Below are 20635 nucleotides of genomic sequence, written 5' to 3' on the forward strand. Positions count from 1 at the left end.
GCCCAGGGCACGGGCAAGGGGAGCCCGTGCGATAAACAGTGCGAGCAGAAAAATTAAAATTGAAGATGCAAACCAGTATTGAGCTATGGAAATACGCATGCTATCTATCCATACATTAGTAAAAGGGCGGCTTAATTTTTTTTCACTTTTATTAGGAAGTCAAGATTACACGATTACAAGGTTGAAATTACGGATTATTTTTCTTAGATTACAGTTACGATTACGCATGAAAATCCTGATTATGATTGCGATTACGATTACGGCAGTATCCCACTGACAGATTACGATCATGATTATGTTTACACAAAAACGTAATCGATTACTCAGATTACGATTACGTAATCGGCGATTACTCCAAGCCTGATTGCGATCAACGAATTTAATTTGTACTGAAAAATCTTTTTTAAGATTTCATTACTTTGATATTTCAGCAAATATACTGACAACAGTAATAGAGGGAAAATTTTTATTTCATGAAGAAATTTTTACCTGACAGATCAGAATCAAGGATCCATATCGGCATCTCAGCAATACCCAAACAAATCTATTAAAATTAAATATATTTATCCTGTATTTTATATCAGAAGTTAAAGCATTATAACATCTTTGGAAGCAATGTTTTTCTCAACTCATGTTAAATAAGTAATTTACGCCCATTCTATAAGTTGAATTAGAAATTGTAAAATGCACCATTGATGCTATCATTCCTGGTGACACAACCTCGAACTTTCTATAATAATCTGCTCTAAATAATTGTTTACTCTTTAGCCGCGTTTATATGGACACTTTCGACCCCGCAAAATAACCTGCTTTTAACCGCATTTCCGGTTATTTACCGCGTAAATGGATTTTTCTTCCTCATGCTTCCTTCTGGAGTAAATGCGGAGCTTTTACCCTGAAGGCATTACGCGAAACAAATTCGTATACTTGCTGAGTATAGCCGCTAAGGATGCTGGGTAAAAACCACTTTCTCGGGTGCAATGGACAAACTCTTTTAACATGTAAACAGGGAATTTTCCAACCGTTTTTTTCGGAGATGGAGCGGGGATTTGCGAGGTACAAATGTCTCTCGTGAACGCGGCTACTCTTATCATGGATAAATGGTCATGCCGGTATTCAAGAAGGTAAGAGGTTGATAAAAATTTGAATCTGCATCTGTCGGACTTAATGATCTATTTCTTTTTACGATTTTGAAAAATTATATCTAAGGTTACCAGAGTGACTGACAACTGACAGTAAGTGGAGGATAAAGAAATAAAACCAGTACCTGTTCTGTAAGAAAGCCATCTAGACACTGAGGATTAGTGATGTGCCGGATCGTTAAAAAAGTAGATCCGCGAATACGGATACGGATCCGGATCATTAGTATCAAGATCCGCGGATACGGATGCGGATACGGATCTCAAAATCCCCCCCCCCCCCCAATTCAACTATCCAAGGGTAAAATTTGTTAAGGTATTCCCGTAAGAATAATGGCAGTTTCTTCAAAAAATGTCAACTGCGGCAAAAATATAGTCAAGACTATGATTTACTCTTTAAAGAAATCTCCGTTAAAATTGAGGGAGAGTTGGAAGGAATGGGTCAGCGCTGCATTAATGTTTAGATGGAATGTGAAAAATTATTTCTAGCTTACTCGGTAGATGTAGGATACAGGAGCAAGAGTGTAACGCTGCTACTGGACAGGCTAGAAATATTTTTTCCCATTTTATTTCAGCATAAATGCAGCGCTGACCCATTCCACCGAACTTCTCGACCGACGAAATACAGAGGCGGGAACACCTTTACAAACAGTAAATAGAGAATTTAGTCTCACTTTTTTAAAGGATGCCGAGAAAAACAAAAATGAAGAATAACAGAAACCCTAAATCAATAACAAAAACTAATATTAAATTAAAAATTAAAAAAACAAAACATGTCCCAGAGAGCCGACCTCATATTAAGATGAATTTCGCGGGTCAGAACACACATTTGCTAACAAATATGAACTGACAGCAGGTAAATTTTTTTAAATCATTGAGCTTTTTCTCCTTATCTTCCGACTATGAAATCGCTACTAATCACGCGTATAAAGGCTTAGAGAATTGCATTTAAAATTTACTTAACAAGATTATAGCTCCTACTGTATTACGTTGGAAGTTTCAAATAAATATCAAACGCAGAAAACTTTATTCTTTCAGTTAGGGCCAACATTTTTAACGTACGGGTAAATTTTTACTAGCATAATTGTGAAAAACGTTAAATCGGTTTTTAATTAATATCTCCGGTAATTAAAGTACTACAAAAACGAGGTCAAGCTAAGAACACTTTCGATCAACTCACCTTTTGAACGAAAAATGAACTATCAAAATCGGTTCGTCTGTTTAGGAGCTACGGTGCCACAAAAAGACACACTGATACACACTTTTAAAACTTATTTCCCCTTCTTTTTTGCAACGGGGAGGAGGGGTACAAATTGGCTTCTGAAATGATACCTTATAATTTAAATAGGGAATAAAACCTAATTTAAACGGAATTTAAGAGTCTTTTATTCAAATATTTAAAAATTTTTAAAATAGAAATGATCCGTTTAAGATCCGTCAAAAAGTAACGGATACGGATACGGATACAGATCTTTATTTTCCCTCGGATATCCGGAACATCACTACTGAGGATCACAAAACGAAATCAACTTGTAACAGCCCGATAATCGTGATATCGAATTGGTCATAACGTACGAAAAATATATTTATAATGAACCTGAACAAGTAAACAGGGTGCGGCGTATGAGGGCGCTGTGTGAGCTGTGGCGGAGATACGATGGTGGAAATGGTATCGATAGATAGCAGTTTATGTGCCATTCGCAGTAGTAGCAATGGTGTATCGTGGTGGGCATCGTCATATATTGTGGAGGAGCATATTCAAAATCATGGGCTGTGGTATTTACAACGTGAATAGTTTTTCGAACAAGACCTTGTCGGCCAAGTTGGACTCGAATATAAAATGCTTGCTGAGAAATAATAATAATAATAATAATAATAATAATAATAATAATAATAATAATAATAATAATAATAATAATAATAATAAACCACAATTTCGAGCAAGCTGCTCCACAACACTTATGACGATGTCCCCTTCGCCGTGCCATCGCTACTACTGCAAATAGCACATTACTGATCTACCGATATCACTTTCACCACCGCATCCATTCCACAACTCGCACATCGCCCTCTTCAATTACGGGAGGTTGATATGCCGCACCCTGTACATAGCATGAACCTCAAGCATTTTTTATTCCTTGCTAATTACCATGTTCGATCATATTCGTTTTAAATTCCTCTCTCTTACATAAGAATTCTAAATGAGATTAAATTTCTTACTCTGCAAGGCAGTTAAATTTCACCCTTTAAAATATTCCCGCTATTCGTGTTTTATAAATAAATTTTGCTCGCCCATGTTACAATTCCACATTATGAAAATTTGGGAATTTACTCGTCCACGGTATGATAGTTTGCTCGGTAAAATGTTCTTAAAATTGGAATAGAAAAGGAACAGAATCGAATTTTCGAAAAATCGCTTGGAGGTGCTCACTTCTATGCTACGAACTAATTCTGTGCCAAATTTCATGAAAATCGGCAGAACAGTCTAGGCGCTATGTGCGTAACAGACGTACAGAGATCCAGAGACACAGACAGCCAGAAATCCAGACATCCAGAGACACAGACTTTCAGCTTTATTATTAGTAAAGATAAAAGTAATTTTTCCTTTCCATTTTTCTTTACTAAATTGACTTAACTTTATTTATAGGTACCGGCTTTGGATTTTCATCCCTCATTGTTCCCGCCATTTGCAACCAGTACTTCTTTGAACTGAGAGCCACAGCACTGGGCTTTTGCAACATGGGAGCTTATGTTGGAACGGCGATTTTACCTCTTCTTTTCGACCTTTTTCATGATACTTACGGTTTATCTGGAACGTTTCTACTGATAGGTGGAATAGCAATGCATTGCATTCCAATGGCATTAATGCTAAAGGATCAAAATTTCTCAGACACAAAATCCGTTACGCTGAACACTAAAAGACCAATTGATTCAGAAAGTTCCACAACTAAAACGCCAGAAAATGATGACTATCTCCCAGTAGTTACGTATAATAGAACTAAGGTATTTTCCATAGACCAAGAAGTTTCAAACAACGAAGCAAAGTCGAAGACTAACTTTTCATTTGAAAATAGATATTCACAGAAAAGCTGTCGAGAGCCTTATTGCAACAACTGCTTAAATTCTTCTCATACATGTACGTGTAATCCTAAGAATTTAGAGCTATTAATAGGCTCTGCCATGGCTAAACAGCCTGAAAATGCGTTGTTTTCTGCAACAAAAATTCGATGTACAGTTACGGATAGTGTAGCTTGTTCAGAGCCGAAGCACATGTGCAGGAATGGCACAGAAAATAACTTGAAAGAAGCTTGCAAAACTTCTCAAGAACTATCACCTACCATCTTGGGGAAAGGCTCTGAAAGTAAAAGTTTATGCTATTCTTTAAAAGAACGAATTTTTTCTAGAAGCAATTCTATTCGCAACGAATCTACTTTATGGGTGTATTTAGACCCTGCATTTATGCTTATTTTGCTGGCCGACAGTGCTTATGGATTTTCGTACATTGCTTACATGGCAATCATCGTAGATTTTTCAAGAGATATTCAAGTTGATACTGACAATGGGAAATATCTTTTACTGTGCATTTCTGTGGTAGGCATTGTCACCAGTGCCAGTATGGGATGGATAAAAGATAAATCAGGGATGAAAAGCCATAGCTTTACAATTATATGCCTCTTACTTACTGCGTTGGTCAATGGAATCATGCCATGGGCAAGTAGTACTGCTGTGCTGGTGTTATTGGTTGGAGCGTGGTCTCTTCCAGGGGCATGTATTGCATTTCTCGTTCCTCTAATGATAAACGATTATATCCCAGAAGAGAAACAAGCAATGGCAATTTCATCTTGTCATTTTATTACGGGGCCACTGTATTTGACCATCTCGCCATTAGTGGGTAAGACACCCTTTCATTTTTATTAGCTAACGATTTTGACGACCTTTTTCAAATAAAAGAGTTGTTGTGTGCAATCTACTTATACTGCGTTCACGGGAAATATAGACGAGATATAAATAATGAAAAGCAAAATTTGATGAAGTTAACCACGTCTTTGGCTTGAACAAGAACAAATTGGTGCCAAACAATTGTCGAATATGAGTACTATTGATTTACTCCTTTTTTAATTCCAAAGAAAATCCCCAAAAGTAGCCTCGTACTGATAAACCTTCAGGAAAGCTGTTAGTACCCTTTCAGTCTACACTGTCAAAACTACGAGTGCCTTTGACTAACTATTTGGCTCCCTGGGGTGAAAACACGGGGCCTCAGGGTGCAATAGAGGATAGGAAATGTGATCAAGTTGAATGACGCTAATAAATGTGAAAACGGACCTGCTAAATGTATGGGTGAAACGCTGGCGCATGCGCTCTCCGCTCTGACATCATTCAACCACAATCAATGGCGGACGCAAGAATAACTACGCACATGCACTTTCCCATTGAATGAAGTACGAAATTGGATTAAAACTCATAAGTTTCTGAGATTTACTCTTCAAAGTTTCGCGTAAGTACAGGCATTTGATCATAGTGTAGCTTTTAAGGCTTTCGAACATATTTAAAAGTATTTCAAAGGTATGTTGCTTCTTCAGTTAGTCGTTACGTACATTTGCTATTTCTATCATGCATAAATGTTACCTAAAAATAGCTATCAGCACCGGATAAGTAACATTTAATAAACAAAATGCTTAAATTAGATGATATTTGAAAGTTATTTCAACTCTTAATTTTGACTATGTGGTTTTACTAGCTTGTATTGTCAACAATCTCGCGGATTTTTAACTAAGAGATTTATTGTTAGCAATGTGATTGTCAGCAAGTGAACGGAAACTCTAATTACGATGATGCAAGTAACAAAAACATAAATGCACGAAAAAAAAAAAAAAAAAAACGAAAGCGGATTGAGAAAAATTTAAATTTTCTCTCCGTCTCAATTTTTTTTTAAATTTATTATCTCGTGTCTAAGTTTCATCGGCGTTATTGCTTAGAGCGAATGACGGAGCTTTTTTCGTCACTCTAGTAATAGTAAGAATGAATAACTCGTTAGAATTTGTTTTGGCTTTTAATTTATCGAAAGACTTGTGCTCTTCTATATTCTATATGGATATTCAAATGTCGAATCATATATACGTACGTACTAATATGGTGCTTTTGATTAAAATTTCGAACAGGATGAAACGATTTTATTTTTCCATGATTGCAATATAATTGAGTATTTATTGTTCGTGTAAATGATTTACAAATAGTACCTACGCTCTTCATTTTCGGTACGATCGTGCTGCAGTAAATGCCAATAACATATTAAAATTACTGAGCAATCCAAGTGGATGTACGAAAATTAGTGCACGGCAGACAAATTTAAGTCATGAACACTTCTAAACTATGTTCGAAAGTTGAAATGTGATCAAATGCCATAAAGTACAAGTTTTAATCATTTTCAGAACTATTCAATGGTGAAAATGTACCAAGACTTGGTTTTTTATAACTCAAAATAATAAACAATAATGTATACAATTGTTTACGGAAATGCACACAAAACCGAGGGGGGGGGGGGGGGCTCAGCAACAGGAAACAGAGGGTGCCAATGTTCTGCCATAGGATTCCGTTTTTCACCGCGGTGCACGCTGGGTGAAGGGTGCCGGTTTTTCGCCCCGTGTTAAGGGTGCAATTTCGGCACCGTAAAGAGTGCCGCTGGTGAACAAGCTTTTCACCCTTGAAAAGTGCCAAATGCAACCTGTAGTTTTAACAGTGTATCTGTAACTTAGAATTTTTTTTAAAAACTACTCCACACATATTTTAAGACTGCGTTCGGAAAAAGTTTATTGGTTACACCTCGTGGTTAGTCAGGTTGTGATTATAACTTCTCTCGTATTTTCTGGTGAGCCCGGTGGAACAGCTTTGCTTCCATACACTCATGGTAACAGCGCGGTTAGTCTAATTCAGCAGTAGACTTGATTGGCCAAAAAATACTATTTGATCTCGCTAATCGTTCGAAAAAAATCGATTTCTTTATTTCGGAATCGTTTTACATCTTCAACGTTTTAGTTTGGTATCCTCAATTGGGGAAAAGTAATAAAAATTCTAAGTTGCCATCTTTATGAGGCTGAAAAATATGTTAAAAATTAAAATTTTCAGAAAATAATAAAATCAGTGTTTTTGTACTTTTTTATGATGCAACAGCCATAAATTGTCAGTATATAGCGTAGTTTGAACCTAAAAAAATATTTTATAGCTTTTACATAAGTTCATGCATACGCCTTAGATTGGGCAGGAGATTTTAGCCCAATTTAAGGCGTATGCGCAAACGAAAGATCTTATGTAAAAGCTATAAAATATTTTTTAGGTTCAAACTACGCTATATACTAACAGTTTATGACCGTTGCGTTATAAAAATACAACAAAACTAATTTTATTATTTTTTGAAAAATTCAATTTTTAGCATATTTTTTCAAACGTTCAGCCTTATGCGTGAACTGAAGATGTCAACTTAGAATTTTGTGTTTATTTTTCCTCAATTGAAGATACCAAACTACAACTTTTGAGAGGTAACGCGATTTCAAAATAAAGAAATAGATTTTTTCGAACCACCCTACTCGCTAACCACGTCGTGACTGTGGTGAGTAATTAGTTAAGAGCGTTGCAACCGAGTTCAGCGTCAGGATGGTAGCGGTCGACCTAGGGTCACAACAACAGATCGTGATGACAGAGTGCTTGTCCGATCAGCTGTCACAGCGCTTTCTTCATCTCTATGAACCATCAGACGTTAAACTCAAACACTAGTGTCCATCTTGACCATTTACAGACGGTTGGGACAACGAAATCTACGCTCGCGCCGACCGTTACGCCACATGCCACTGACGCCTACACACTGCCGAGCCAGATTACAGTGGTATATGACTCTATCAGGTTGGAATGGTGCCGACTGGGGACGTATAGCCTTTAGCGACGAATCTCTCTTTCAACTGTGTCATGAAGATCATCGAAGACGTGTTTGGAGACGCTCAGGGCAGAGGAGGGATCCGGGTTTCACTTTTGCACGCCACACTGGCCCGCAACAAGGCATTATGTTCTGGGGTGCCATTTCCTTTGATAACTGGACCCCTTTGGTCGTAATTAGAGGTACACTTATTGCACAGTGGTACGTCGATGACATCCTAAGACCTGTTTTGCTGCCGTTCCTTTTACAGTACTCTCGGCTGGTTTTAAGCAGGATAATGCCAGATAACATACGGCACGTGTTTCTATGAACTGTTTGCAAGCTTGTCAAACTCCTCCGTGGCCTGCCAGATCGCCAGATCTCTCTCCCATCGAGCATGTTTGGGATGTGATGGGATGGTGATTGCATCTGCCAAGGAATGTTGATAACCTCGTCCGACAATTGAACGAATTTGGCCGGAAATACCACAGGACACCCTCCAGGAGCATTATCGGTGTTTGCTTCAGCTTGTATCCAGGCTAGAGGCGGGTCAATACCTTATTGAACTTGTTACTGTAACTGTGACATAATTTATTCAATTGTTCTGAGAATTTAATCATTTACTATTCTGTGCATTGTCTTCCTATCCACCAATTTTCGTCTCAATCAGATCACTCCTTCTTGGTGTGTCAATTTTTTTTTGTTATAGAGTGTATTTTGACTACTTTGTGCGACAAAGTGAACAAATAAGCCCGTAAAAAATCTTTCTAATCATAAAGAAAAATTGCAATTTCAAGACATAAAAAAGACAATACAATTTCAAAACATTCATTATCTTTATCTTTACTCTTTACTAATAATAAAGCTGAAAGTCTCTCTGTCCGGATCGCTCTCTGTCTGTCAGGATCTCTGTGACGCGCATAGCGCCTAGACAGTTCGGCCGATTTTCATGTGAAATTTGGCACAGAATTAATTTGTAGCATGGAAGTGTGCACCTCGAAGCGATTTTTCGAAAATTCGATTTTTTTCCTTTTTCTATTCCAATTTTAAGAACATTTTCCCGAGCAAAATTACCATAAGATGGGCGAGTAAATTACCAAGTTATCATAGCGTGGAACCGTAACATGGGCAAGCCAATTTGCGAGAAATTCATCATACATTATTTGTAAATATACAGGCGAACCAAAGGACCTTTTAATTTTCTACTACGGGCAAAGCCGTGCGGGTGCCACTAGTAAAATCATAAAGGGTTACTATGAACTATTCAATCGTTTACGAAACGGCCAGATTGGGGCTTCTTTTCTTTTGAAGTCAAGACACCGGGTAATCCAAAAGGCAGGAAGAACTTTAAAAATGAATTATTCGAAAACGAATAAAGATAAGAAGGTGCGGTTTGCACTAAACGGATGGAAAAGAAGCCGGATATTGTATGGCAAGGAAACAAAAATAGTTCTGTTGGCGACCAACAGATGGCGCTGTCGGATTTCTGATGTAGGATCAGGCAAAGCAAAAAACGATATAAATAGGAGAAACGGCACAGCAGGTAATAGTAGTCGAAGCTAAAATGCATCAAAATGCGGTCCATCGTTTAGAAAGCCCTCTAAGTCAAATTGTATTATAAGAATTATGGAAAAATAAAAGCTATGGCACCATATGTTGGTTGAAAATAGAACTATTTTTGTTTCGTTGCCACACAAAATCCGGCTTCTTTTTCTTTCGTCCAGTGCAAAACGCATCTTTTTATCTTCATTCGTTTTCAAATTATTCATTTTTAAAGTTCGTAATAACTTTTGGATCACCCTGTATGCAGGGGCGGATACAGAAAACCATTTTAGGAGGGGGGGGGTGGATCATGCTGAAGAGTGACCCCCCTCCCCTCAGGAACGAACCTGCGATTTCGGGTACGAAAAATTTCTGAAACTGCTTGGGGCTCAATAAAAAGCACCAAATCGGCCGGGAATAAGGCACCTAATTGTGGATAATCGTTGCAAATTAATTTCACAAGCAATGAAACGAAGTAGCAGTTAAAATATTTACTTTTCAAATATAATTAATGAATTGAAAAGACAATGTAATCGTTTACATTTTACGCGTAAAGTGTTTTATTCAAAAGGAAGATTCATCTACTTCTCTAAACTTTTACTGTCCGAATTTCTTTTGAATACTTACAGAAAAACTTTTTTCATCGAAACTACACCAGCAATACTCTTATCGTTCATCCAGAATTTTTAAGACAGTTAAGAATCGTGTCATAACTCAAAAACTCCCCCTTTTCTGCTTTTGTGATTGCACAGCGTTATTTGACACTTCCAAGATAATAGGAATGTTTTACTGAAATTGTCGTGACACAGCACTTGATGTTGACATTTTATAGATATAGCATAATAAATTAATCACACACTCAATCTATTGCATCTGATTATCCTTAATATGCATTTTTTTTTCTTTGCATATTTCAAAAAGAACGTGAAACTTGAAACGGGAAGAGTAGAGTTGCATTTTTTTTTTTTTTTTTGAAACAATATTGAACGAAATACAACACATGTCAAAAAACAGAAGAGCATGTTTTCGTTAAGAATCGGAAATTATTTAGTATTTACTTAACATTTGTTGTCGTTGGAATGAACGTAATGGGTTGTCCACAAATAATATAACTCTTTGGGGGGGGGGGGGGGGTCCTGAAATTGTGACAGTTTGTGCCTTAGGGAGGGACGTGGCTGCAAGAAGTGGGATATCACGCATTGTTAAAAATAACAATATGATTATATAGTATAGCGTGACATGTGATAAAGGGAGGGAAGAGGGACAAGGTGAAGTGTAACACTCTGTGAATAAGTGTGTGTGTGTGGGGCGGGGAGGGGGTGGAGAGGGATTAAGAATGCTGAAAAAAGGTGTAACATGATTTATGGACATCCCGACCTTAGTATAGTTTCAAGCAATTGAAGGTTTTGTAAAAATCTCCGCAAAAAAATTAGGACTGCGTACATTTTAACTTTAGGAGAAGGATTTGTATTGAATTATAGATACTTTTTTTTACTATTATTGCATTAACTCTTATGAAAAGCTTCTAGTAACTACTTTTAAAGTAGCTTTAAATGACTCTTGCACCACTGTCATTCCAACTAGTTCTAGTGAAACTAGTCATTCTATCTAGTTCCAGCTTGAAACTAGAGAAGGAGTAGTTTCTAGCTTTTTTGAAGGTTTTGTAAAAACATCTGCAAGGAAAAAAAAAAAAAAAAAAAAAAAAAAAAAAACAGGACTGCGTACATATTAAAACTAAGAGAAGGTTTTGTACGATTGACGAGTGAAACCACATAATTGTGGCGGACTCTTGCTGGTGTGCTAAATTTATTCTAGAAACCGGTTTGTTGGCACTCTAAGCTTTGATGAGATGACATCTCCCTCCAGCTCGCTTAATAACTATTCCAGACTCATGAGTCCGTAAAAAGAACGAAACTACAGTCTCTGGATTTCATAACCGGTCTATCGGTTTCTTGCCTTAGCCCTGGCTTCGCGGGCCCCTTTCCTTCAAAGTGTAACATCACTTGTGCTTTTTTTTTAATACAACATCTTAATGTACATCAATTAATTCGTTGAGTAATTTTTTTCAATCTGAAATTTATTGCTGATTTATTATCCAGCGGTTTCATTTATGACAGAGGGATTTTATTGCGTTAAAGGATCTTTTGAGATATTTATTTTGCTAAACGTTTTTCCATGACACATAATTACGTAATAACTCTCAGCTTGCAGTTTCATTTTGACTTTTGACTGTTTTGTTGGTTCCTCGACACTGTGCTTCCCCGAAAATAATGCCTAATTATAAAATAATACCTAGCATGATTTTTCTCCGTATTACTAATGCAACTCCAACTCTTAAAATAAGCCCTAAATAAGATCGTCATTGAAAAAAACCCGAGTGACACGCCAACTAGACGGGCTTCCAATAAACCGACATATTCCTTTTTCCGAAAACATATTCCCTTTTTAATACTGTAAAAGCACTTATTTACGCTCACCGTAATTTTCGGAAAAAGGAAAATATCGATGATTTCGCGAGCTGAAAATTTCGTGAATTTTGTATGAACATGAAAAATCTGCCGCGAAAAAGATACACTCCTGTTTGTGAAAATAGCAACACCACGAAGGACTTACGCGAGTGAGCTGAAAATTGCAGGAAATGTAAAGTAGGGCATGAAATGCAAATGATTAGAATTGCAGACCGGTAGCGCATGCGTATGCTGAGCTGCGCCCTCTGAACGGCAGATCGAACTGAATATAAATAGACGGCTGTAGCGAGGCGTGTATGATTATCGGTGGTTATATGCTAGAGTAAACGTTAACTGCCTCTTCGACGAAAAAATGCGAAATTTGAGCAAATTTCGGAATTTGAACGGGGCAGAATCGTCGGCCTTCGTGAAGCTGGATTGTCTTATCGTGCAGTAGCCACTCGTGTGCAGCGTAACGGCAGCACAATTATGCGTGTTTGGAAGCAGTGGACGGACGAGGGTCGGACAGCTCGGAAATCCGGGAGTGGACCCCGAAATGGACCCCCGCCAGCTCGCGATGACAGACACCTGGTGCGTATGGCGCTGACGGACCGCACAGCTTCTTCTAGACAATTGGCAGCACAGTGGTCAACATCTACAGGTGTTTCATTGTGTGCTTCATCAATTCGGAGACGTCTGCTGCAGCGTGGGCTGCGCGGAAGGATTTCTTTATACAGGATTCCTCTCACGCAAAACCATTGCCGTCTGCGGCTACAATGAGCCAATGTGCATAGGAGCTGGCGTGCTGATTGGCAGCAGGTCGTCTTTTCTGACGAATCCCGCTTCAATTTGTGGCACCATGATGGCCGAATTCGTGTCAGGCGCTATGCCGATGAACGGCACATTCCGGAGTGTATTATCGAACGCCACAGTGGTCAAACGCCCGGAGGTTTGGAGTGCCATAGCATATCATGGACGATAACAATTGCTACGAATTGTGGGCAATTTGAACAGTACCCGATACATAAACGAAGTTTTACAACTCCAAGCTATTCCTTTCCTGCAAGGATTGCCAGGGACTGTATTCCAGCAGGATAATGCCCGTCCACATGTCGCCAGGACTGTCAAATCCTACCTTGATTCGCAGCAGGTCCTTGCAGATCCTTGGCCTGCATATTCCCCGATGTGTCACCGATTGAACATGTGTGGGATTTCGTTGGGCGGCGTCTCGCTCGTGATCCTCGTCCTGTTGCTTCGACAGACGAACTTTGGTTGCACACACAAACAATATGGAATGCTCTTCCGCAGGCAGATGTTCAAACTTTGTTTCACTTCATTCGGAGTCGTGTAGCAGCTCTTATTGTGGCGCGTGGTGGCCACACAAAATTCTAATTTCTATCTCTTTTTATTGTTTGTTTGGTTTGAAAATGTAATCATTTATTTGTACCATTATCACTCAACTGTGTATTAAATTTCATTCAACTATGATGCTTCCTTCATGGTGTTGCAATTTTCACAAACAGGAGTGTATTTCACGAGCCTTAAATTTTCGCTATTATGACGGGCTCGCGAAAAATAAAGCCTCGCGAAAATAAGTGCTTTCCCAGTAAGTCGTGCTACGAGCGAACGTTTAACATTTAAATGTTCTAGAACAGGGGTTCCCAAACTGGGTGTCGCGGTACCTAGAGTGCCGCAAGGAGAGATGAGGGGTGCCGTAAAATGTCCGTGGTAATAACAATAATATGTTTTTAATAGAACTAGACTCGGGTGTCGTGAGAAAATTGTAATTCTTCAAAGAGCGCCGCCAGTCGGAAAAAAATGGGAACCCCTGTTCCAGAAGACGACGATATGCAATCTGAAATCCAGCTTTTGGTTTTGGAGGGGACATTTTTAAAATATGACTAAAGAAATCAGAAGGGGGTCGTAAGTGTATAACATTCATGTACTTATAAGGGGTTTGAGGCTCTTCCCCGGTAATTTCTCAATTAGAAGTTTGCAGTTTTAGGCTGTAGTTAGTCGGTTTGTCATGATCACTTGGATGTTTTAAAATATATAGCCAATCTGTTTATTTGTTGACCAACAAGCCGGCTCATTGCAGGAACCTTAAAGCATCTATTGGAAAACTCCTAAAACAGGGAAGACAAGCGGATCATTGCGCGTAAAACTGTGGACCTGCTCCTTACTTAGTTCAGGCGGAATAGTTCAAAGGAAGTAGAATTGGTCAATTGCAGATTGCAATGTAAAGGGATGATATCAGAAAAAACTTCTCCTGCCATTATCAGCGGGTTCATTGCATATCCTTTGTTAAACACGCTTATTATGAGAACAGTTTTGCAGCATGATTTTTTTCGCCGAAAGGAGAAAGGCTTCAAATATAGCTTTTAGAATCGGCAACGTTCAATTTTATTGAACACAAAGGCAAGGTTATAATTCGGGTTCTACGTGCCCTCCTCCTGACGCCTGAACGATATCACTCCTGCCACGCATATTTTAGCATGCACGCAGTGACATTCCCACATTAAGAAATCACATGGTGTTAGATCTGGTGACCCAGGGAAGCTAATCATCAAATTCTAAATCACCTCTCACTTGATCGCCATTTTGACTAAACTGAATAACTAACAACAAGTGGGAAGCATACGATAACCAGGGGTGTCCAGCCCCCCCTAAGAGCAAAGGCGCACCCCACCCAAAACCATGAAGGCCACCCCAAATCGGAAGCCCCCTCAAAAAAGAGGAAAATACAGCCTTAACCCTAAACAACCCCCTAACACCCCCCTAAAAATTTCAATGGCGCAGTCTGCGCCATGATTCCCCCTAGGTGGGCACTCCTGCGATAACACGCAGAGACATCTAGCGATAGCTATTTGAAACTTTACAACTCGCTCTTTCATTCAAGCTCCACCAGAGAGCTGTAAATCCAATGTTCCCAAATTGATAGCCTCATAAAACCCCACCATTATTTTTAAATCACCCTGTACGTCAGTGGCGTAGCGAAAAAAAATCCTTGGGGGGGGGGGGGGTTAATTTTTTCTGAAGTTTAAAGTAAAACTATGCCCTCGAGTTTACACACACACACACACACACACACACACACACATATATATATATATATATATATATATATATATATATATATATATATATATATATATATATATATTACTTTTCATGAATTAAACAACAAAAGACATTATAAACGAATTTTCTTCTTTGAAAATACCTTAATCAATACTGCCGTCATAAGAAAGAAAGCCCTCATCACACGAAATCTTCTCTCTTTCTTCCATTGCGTTCCTGAGGAGGGCTTCGCAAAAAATTTTTTTGGGGCTCATGGGGGGGGGGGGGGTTCTAACCCCCCTATCCCCCCCATGGCTACGCCACTGCTGTACGTTAAATTTTTTTAAATAACATTCTTTTTTTTAAAATTACTTTTAAAATAGTTTGCAATTTTTAAAATTTAAAATTTGCTTTTTCAGGTTTTTTCAGAGATGGATTTGGTATTTACGATTACATCTTCTATTTGCTAAGTTTGTTACTTGCTTTGAACTGCATTACTTTGTTTTTTGTACCACACGTATCCAGGAAGAAGAGATAACTGTTTTAAGATAACCTTTTACATAAATCAATTAAATATTTATAAAGTTCAAAAATGTATTCTGTCTTATTTTTATCTCATTTAAGGTGCCAAACTTTCCAATGGGGTCGTTTCCAAAACTTTAAAAGTATTTTTTTTCTGAAAGAGCATGTTTAAAAACATAGAATCTGACCATTTTTTAAATAATTTCTTTAAGTTTAATATTTTTAAAAAATTACTTCAATTGTCGCTCTTTTATCGTTTAACTCTTCTGCCGATGACATCACAAATGATGAACTGCCATTCAGTGTTGCCATTCGAATCTTTACTCACGTGTATTGGCAACGATATGGTTGATAGCAAGAGTAGAGCACAATTGTAATTCGCTTCTTGATTACCATAACGTGGAAATGCGGTAGAAAGATGCCCCATAGTGCTTCATTTGTGACGTCATAAAGACCACGCCTTGTTTGAAGAATCGGACATTTTAAAAAATTAATTAAAAAATAACTGTTGGGAAAATGAAAGTATTTTCTGAGTCCATGTCATTTTTTTTGCTTATGCTACCAATTTCAGTGACAAAAAATACTACTTTTGACTAAAGGAAACAACCCCATTACACATATATTTTAAGTAAGCCTAATGGGAGGCGTACGATATGCTACGAATTGTTCGCTATAATAAGGGATTTTTTTAAGTTACAGACTTGTCACAATAGTGGAGTCACATTGCTACATTTCAGAAGAAGGTTATTTTTTTCGTCTACTTTCTGACAGTAATATGAAAAAGAGTGAGAGAGAGAGAGAGAGAGTGAGCAAAAATAAAGGGAAAAAAATAGAAATGAATAAATAAACAAATGAATAAATTGAATGTAGAGTTATGAGAAGAGTAAATGTATCTGTCGCTCCATCGGTTTATCCGGTTCCACTAATAACTTTTAAATTGTTTAAAACGAACATCCTGTTTGCTGCTCAAAAAACATCAGCAAGGACAACTCATTCCCAAATTTTATTTTTCGTTTAAGGGGCATTCCACGGTATTTTTGACATTTATGTAGAGTCCGTAACATGACCTTTTTTTGCCATAACTTTTTAATTTACTGTTTGATTAGCACATTATTTTATTTTGATCTTTTCCTACCAATACACCAGCTCAAAGTAAAATAATTTGCAAATCAAATGGTAAATTAAAAAGTTATGGTAAAAAAAGGTCACGTTACGGACTCTACATAATGTCAAAAATACCTTGGAATGCCCCTTAAAGCATTTGTTAAAACAAAATTTTCAAATTTCAATTGTAGTTTTTTTTTTCTTTTTATTTTAGTTTATTTATCTTTTTTTTTTTGGACAAAGGTAGAGGGGAAAAAAACATTTTCTAGAAAAGAAATTTTTTGGTAACAATGTTTCGATTAAAATTAGGATTTTTGTCAAAAGCTATTTGTATACTATACAAATAGTCCTTTATTTGATTGTATATTTTTCGTATTCAAATCGAAAATTTTTACTTTTGAAGATATTTTTGTTGTAATTAATTTGAGTAATTTTCATCTCCCCCCTTTTGGGGGGAGATGAAAATTACTCAACATATTGGAAACTGTTACTTACTCGGACATATTGGAAAAAAAAAAAATCTGCTTGACTTTGAAATAAAATTAGTAATCAAGTAAATTACAAAAATTAACTTAATATACCGGAACTCGATGCTTAACAGTTTGAGAGAATGACTTAGATATTGTTTATCCATTAAGCTACTTATTTTCTTTTCATTCCAGTGATAGCTTTGAAACTCTTAAAAATAGTATATTTAAATTAATTTGGAGCCTAAGATTATTACAAAATAAAAAAAAATAAAAATGGGGGGGGAGGGGGGAGGGAGGAGACCATAAATAACAAATAAAAAAAATACCAATCGTTCTCTTCATACAATTTTTATCTGTAACTTTTGTCTACGTAAATAATTAAAAACAAAAAATTAGGGCATATTTTTTGATTTTTTAGTGCACATTTTTATGCAGATTTTATTGATTTTTTAGTGCATGTAATCTGCGCTGTAGTAAAGTTAACGACGACAGATTTTTTTCCGTGCGTTGACACTACGCTAACTGAGAAACAACTTTTGCGGAAATAATTTTGATCAATAACACTCCCAATACCAGAAATATATCCGGCTCACAATCAGTTATTTCCGAAGTATTTCTTCTCGCTAAACACGAAAATCACCATTAACTAGTATGTTGTGGCCATCATGAAACTTCTTCGATATTATGTCTTACGAATTCTTGAATCTACAGCGCAATACAGCTGCTATTCGCAAAAGCGGGAAGATTTCGATAATGGGGTCGTTCCGAAATTTTAATATTTTTTTCTGAAAGATCATGCATAGGATCTGACCATTTTTTGAATGATTTGACAAAGTTTAATATTTTTAAAAATATATTTTAATCGTTGCGCAGATTCAATTTCATTCTTTACGCTTCTGCACATGACATCACAACGGTTGAAATGCCATTCATTGATGCCATTAGCGCAGAGCGCAATATTTAATTTTCATCTGAATTATCATAATGTGGAAACGCGATAGACAGCAAGCGTTAGCATTCAGCGCACCAGTGGCTTGCACGCCAAAGTGCATCACTTGTGACGTCATAAAGTCCATGTCTTGTTTGAAAAATCGGACATTTAAAAAAATTAATTAAAAATTAAACATTTTGAAAATAAAATATTTTCCTCTCACCATGTCAATTTTTTTGCTCATTCTATCAGCTTCAGTGACTAAAAGTAGTACTTTTGACTGATGGAAACAACCCCATTGGGAAATTGGCGATATCAATTCATTGCCGTTAAATATTTGGCACCAGTGTCAGCGCGAGAAAGTTTTTTTATCTTTGATTGCGTAAAAAAGAATAGGGTAATATCTAACAAATAAATACCTTTGTGCTGAAAATTAAAATAATCAGTTTTCCAACGTTTTTGAAGCACAAAAAATGCCAATTACAGCAGACACGTGTTTCGGTGTTACAAGGAACACCTTTTTCAATGCAAAGAAGTATGAGCTTCTGGATGAAAAGTCATCCGAGAGAAGCAACACGGTGGAACAGAAGCAAATATAAATACAAAAAAAAAAAAAAAAAAAAAAGAAAAGAAATTTAAACAAAACAAAAAAAGACAAAATGTCGCCTGGAGCCGAAATTTATTATATAATTCCATCAGGAAAAAAAACCGTTAAGTAATAAATTTTCAAGAAAAGCCATTAACAATGCAAATAGTCCAAAAATGAAACCACTCTAAATAAATTAGCAGTAAATACTATATATGACAGGAAAAACTATGTATGGAAGCGATGTACCAAATGGAGAAATGCAGAAAAAAACAAAGTGAAGGACAAACAAATTGGAATTAGTTGATTACAAAACAAAATAATAAAGCAAAAAATGAAAAAATAAAAGTAAGAAATGTACAATATCTACATAAAAATAATAGAAAAACAAAACCAATTTTAATAAAGGAGTCCACACAAAAACGTTGGATAACTGATTATTTTAATAGGGTAATATCTATTTGCATAGGGTTACCACAAAACTACATGGTTACTGAAATAAAATATCTCATGCAAAAATTTGATAACCGTGCCAATTTCCAAATTAGCGAAATTTTCCCGCGAAGGCCGAATCAAAGAGCAAAAATTGAAAAATCAGTTCTAAAACCTTGCTTATTTTAAATACACACATTTTTTTTCAAGTAGAAGAGTAGTTCAAATAGAAGGATAGATAACAAGATCAGACACACCTTTTACCCATCTCAAAATCCTACTTCCAATTTTTAATTTTCTGCTATTTTTAAAATATTTTATTTATTTTTCATTTTTTAGCGATATTTTTAAGATGCCTTAAGCCTTATTTCATGCTTTTTTCTCTCCTTTCTTTTACTTTTATGGAAAGGCAGGCTAAAAACTAGGGGGGGGGGGGGGGGGGTCGGGCTATATACATCCGGAAATTGATACGTATCTTTTTCTAGTAAATAGAACACTTTTATTTCAATAGGAAAATAAAAGAAGAAAATATGTCCATCAAAGTGACTGTCACGGGGCGGGGGGAGAAGTGCCACTACTGAAAATTTCCAAAGGATTCTATCACTGTGTAGAAGGAAATCCTGTGTTTTCGGAGGAAAAAAGAAAACGAGCACCCCGCCTTATATAGAAATTTCTTCTTCCGAGCGCAACTATCGATTTAGTATCGCTCGTCACTCATAGATGGCTCTGCTTGCAACATCCCAAGATCCGGAGATGAAGATGGAGATCGCAGCTCTGGAAGGAAAATAGAAACTCGATTTTCTCTTCTAGCAGACATCCTACCGTGAAACCAACAACGGTTGTGCACGTTTCCGGAAACAATCACTTGTCGTGGCTACCCACAAGCACTAACAAACATCGTCTGCTCTGCCGATGGAACAGAAGATCTGAGTTCGAAGTTGGTGTGATGGTCCCATTTTATGATAGAATGCCAGACAGACGACAATGCTCCCAGTTATTGTCTTCCAGTGGAATGTGAAGATACCGGCTTTTAGGCCTAGCACGCGATTTCAGTGTTATTGTGAAGTGTGATTTGTATTCTATAATGCATTCGATCGGTGAGAGACAGAATCATTGATGCCACGTGATTGAAAAAAAAAATTTGAAAGTTTCACTGCATTAAAATATTAAGTGATTACCGGAGAACATGAAGTAGAAAATGTCTAACAAGAAAATCAATCAGAGGCTCATTACTGTGCTCCGTTTTATTTTTCATTAAGTGTAATTTATTTCTTAGCTTCGCTTCCGACCAAAGTTCGTAGATTTTTCGAAAAGAATTTCTTTGCATGAAATGATAATATAATTAAAAGAATATAAGCAGTAAAAGTGCCAATGCCAACGAAAATATAGTCACTAAACTGAAATTGCAAGACAAAAAATGTTTTGTTAAAAATAAAAAGAAAAACAGAAAAGCTTTTGTTCTAGAGTCCCTGCAATGATTCCACTGTAGTTGTTGAAC

General features: G+C 36.9%; 1 protein-coding gene across 1 annotated transcript; it reads left to right on the plus strand.

Moving 5' to 3' along the window:
- Positions 1 to 3764: 3764 nt before the first annotated feature.
- LOC129233056 (uncharacterized) lies at positions 3765 to 15562 on the plus strand (the record flags this gene model as incomplete). The annotated part of the gene is made up of 2 exons (XM_054867136.1): positions 3765 to 5031; positions 15512 to 15562. Coding segments are annotated over 2 exons (1318 nt in total), but the record flags the coding sequence as incomplete, so codon positions are not given.
- Positions 15563 to 20635: the final 5073 nt, after the last annotated feature.

This window comes from Uloborus diversus, unplaced genomic scaffold (genome assembly GCF_026930045.1).
Source record: "Uloborus diversus isolate 005 unplaced genomic scaffold, Udiv.v.3.1 scaffold_1516, whole genome shotgun sequence".
Taxonomy (NCBI): Eukaryota; Metazoa; Arthropoda; class Arachnida; order Araneae; family Uloboridae; genus Uloborus; species Uloborus diversus.